The sequence below is a fragment of the Nematolebias whitei genome, chromosome 12 (assembly GCF_014905685.2).
Source record: "Nematolebias whitei isolate Nwh7 chromosome 12, NemWhi1, whole genome shotgun sequence".
Lineage (NCBI taxonomy): Eukaryota > Metazoa > Chordata > Actinopteri > Cyprinodontiformes > Rivulidae > Nematolebias > Nematolebias whitei.
Window position 1 is genome coordinate 7,094,427 of NC_056509.1, and position 3,846 is coordinate 7,098,272.

The window sequence follows — 3,846 nt, forward strand, 5'->3', positions numbered from 1 at the left end:
ACGTAACTCTAAACACCTGCAAAAGATTCCTGAGGCTTTTAAAAACTCCCAGCCTTGTTCATTACTCAAAACCGCAATCATGGGTAAGACTGCCGACCTGACTGCTGTCCAGAAGGCCATCATTGACACCCTCAAGCAAGAGGGTAAGACACAGAAAGAAATTGCTGAATGAATAGGCTGTTCCCAGAGTGCTGTATCAAGGCACCTCAGTGGGAAGTCTGTGGGAAGGGAAAAGTGTGGCAGAAAACGCTGCACAACGAGAAGAGGTGACCAGACCCTGAGGAGGATTGTGGAGAAGGGCCGATTCTTGACCTTGGGGGACCTGTGGAAGCAGTGGACTGAGTCTGGAGTAGAAACATCCAGAGCCACCGTGCACAGGCGTGTGCAGGAAATGGGCTACAGGTGCTGCATTCCCCAGGTCAAGCCACTTTTGAACCAGAAACAGCAGCAGAAGCGCCTGACCTGGGCTACAGAGAAGCAGCACTGGACTGTTGCTCAGTGGTCCAAAGCACTTTTTTCAGATGAAAGCAAATTTTGCACGTCATTCGGAAATCAAGGTGCCAGAGTCTGGAGGAAGACTGGGGAGAAGGAAATGCCAAAATGCCAGAAGTCCAGTGTGAAGCACCCACAGTCAGTGATGGTCTGGGGTGCCATGTCAGCTGCTGGTGTTGGTCCACTGTGTTTTATCAAGGGCAGGGTCAATGCAGCTAGCCATCAGGAGATTTTGGAGCACTTCATGCTTCCATCTGCTGAAAAGCTTTATGGAGGTGAAGATTTCATTTTTTAGCACGACCTGGCACCTGCTCACAGTGCCAAAACCACTGGTAAATGGTTTACTGACCATGGTATTACTGTGCTCAATTGGCCTGCCAACTCTCCTGACCTGAACCCCATAGAGAACCTGTGGGATATTGTGAAGAGAAAGTTGAGAGACGCAAGACCCAACACTCTGGATGAGCTTAAGGCCGCTATCGAAGCATCCTGGGCCTCCATAACACCTCAGCAGTGCCACAGGCTGATTGCCTCCATGCCACGCCGCATTGAAGCAGTCATTCATGCAAAAGGATTCCTGACCAAGTATTGAGTGCATAACTGAACATGATTATTTGAAGGTTGGTGTTTTTTGTATTAAAAACACTTGTCTTTCATTGGTGGGATGAAATATGCTAATTTTTTGGGACAGGCATTTTGGGTTTTCATGAGCTGTATGCCATAATCATCAGTATTAAAACAATTAAAGACCTGAAATATTTCAGTTGGTGTGCAATGAATCTGAAATATATGAAAGTTTCATTTTTATCATTACATTATGGAAAATAATGACCTTTATCACAATATGCTAATTTTTTTAGAAGGACCTGTATATATATATATATATATATATATATATATATATATATATATATATATATATATATACACACACACACACACATACATACAGGCTGATTGAAACAAATAACGAGACACCTGCGGTGACTGACATTGAACACAGGTGTGACGAGGGCTGAACACAAAGAGGGAAAACACTGAGTAACTGAAAACAGGAGGAAACAGACAAGGACAGGACAAAACCCAGAACCCCTACACAGAATTACTTTGAACATTGCATTAAACCTAAAACAGACATTGACCTAATATTAAAACTATTTTGACTGCTTATGAAAGTGATGCTGTGAAGGGGACTGTTTCCAAGTTTGACAAAGTATTCTTGATGAAAGATATCCACTCCACTGACTACATTAAAGTAAAATGTGAAAAGAGTTCAATATATTGATGACCAAAGACAAATGGTTATGTGTTTATATATGAACATAAACATATTTGTGTTAATATATGTGTTTCAGTGGAAATGTTCTAACTCTCATATGTAGCGTGAGTTTAGCTGGAAACGTCTTGTTTGCTTCTGGTGTTGAATTAATGATCCTGTGGTGTGTTTTTTTCTCTTTTAATATATCAAAGTAATTAATTTGCAGATATTGTAACGCACAAGTCTTTTTATTTTTTCCTCTCTTTATTTGTTCTAAGTTTATTTAATCAAGTCTCTCTTGTAAATGAGTCCTCGAGGCTCAATGGGATTTACCTGTCTAAATAAAGGTTGAATGAAAAAAAAAAGTTCATAGTTACCTGGATAAAAATACAGCAGATGTCTAGATATTTCTGTTTGATGATTGTAAATCTGCACTGCTGTTATAAAATAAAGAATATCAACAAAAAAAATCTGGTGGTCAGTTTTCCCCCTAAAGAACGTAAATTCTCATACAGTTAATGGACAAAACAAGAGTTAATAGTTATGAAAACACATATTTAATTTAATTTATAGTAAGACATAACGTGCTGCGTACACCTACATGAAAGTATGTATGCAGTCCTAATTAGTTAACGAGTCATATGGACTCCAGGGATTCTAATCCTGTTTACTTTGGGTTAAATCAGTCCAAAGTGCATGACTGCACACCATAAATGTTTGCAAACCTCAGTGAACTGAAGCAATGTTTGAAATGAGAGTGGGTGCATGCAACCATGTGATGGACTGATAAAGTTAAACACAAAACAGAAAGAGTTTTGGTGCTAAAGGAAGTTCTACAATCTGCTGGATCAGAAATTATATGTTGCTGTTTCAGTTCAGTTTTTGTTTTTGACACAGTGAAATCTTCGTGGTAGGTCTTTAAATTAAAAATAATGACTGTGTACATGAATCTAATTCTTGTTTGTTTTCTGGATGTGCAGGAAGGAGCTTATCGCTGAACTGGACCAAGATGAGAAGGACCAGCAGAACACTTCACGTCTTGTGCAGGAGCACAAAAAATTGCTGGAGGAGAACAAAAGTCTGTCCACATACTACCAGAAATGCAAAAAACAGCTGGAACTGATCCGAGTGCAGCAACAGAAGAGACAGGGCACATCCTGAGGAGACCTCACCGTCCTCCTTGTTCCTACGCTGCAACACATAATTCATTCAGTTCAATCAGGAAGCATCTGTTTTTAAACACACAGACTTGCAACAGTGTTTCCCCTAGGTCACTTACCTTGGCAGGGTGCTCATCTCCGTGAGTTTTGTCGATGTGGGAGTGGGGTGGAGACGGAGACAGATATGTCTGTGTTGCGTGCTGTTTGTGCCAACAGTTGTGGACCAGGGGGTCTGAAGGAAATCGCTCAGCGCTACCTCTGTAGCTTTTTAGCTACTGTGTCTGTAATGGGCGCCACTAGCTTAGCGTTACGGCAGTGCCGTCAGTTGTCGGGGTAGGGGGACAGTTCAGTAGGCAGGGTGCTCAGTTCTGTTGACAGGGCGGGGCACCCTCCTTGGACAATGGTAGGGGAAACTCTGTTGCATGTTGTACTGTAAAGTAGACATCTGATCTCCATACATACATCTCCTGAAGAACACAGTCCCATCATTCCCATCCTGCTGAGCCCAAACCCATCACTACGCTTCACCACAGACCAGGATGGGTGCTGTCTGCTGAAAATGATGGTGGCTAATGAACACAGCAAGCTCCTTTCTTTGTGCTTCCAGGTTTCAGTGACTGACGCCCTTTAATGTGAAAACCGAGAAGGTCTTCCAACGAAACATGCAAGTTTATCTACAGCTTCCCCAAAACCAACAAGGATGTTTGAAGCGTTTCCTGTTGTGTGAACAGGAATCTCCCCTTCCTCTAAATCGGTGACTTTATGTTTGATCTTTCCTTTTCTAATCAGGAGCCTTTTCATAGACTCCAGGTCAGAGATCCCTACAGGACAAAGATCTTTGGGTTGTTGTAATCATCGGTTTGTCATTCTTACATATAGAGCTGTGGATTCTCCTTTTATTTGAAGTCAGTGTTGTTTCTGCATGTCAATGTTTGT

General features: G+C 41.7%; 1 protein-coding gene across 1 annotated transcript in view; it reads left to right on the plus strand.

Moving 5' to 3' along the window:
* LOC119418424 (mitogen-activated protein kinase kinase kinase 7) overlaps positions 1–3,600 on the plus strand; it is a 76,770-nt gene extending 73,170 nt beyond the window's left edge. The window contains exon 11 of the mRNA XM_037685704.1: positions 2,731–3,600. Coding sequence (XP_037541632.1) covers positions 2,731–2,911 — 181 coding nt within the window. The 3' untranslated portion in view covers positions 2,912–3,600. The remainder of the gene's footprint in view (positions 1–2,730) is intronic.
* Positions 3,601–3,846: the final 246 nt, after the last annotated feature.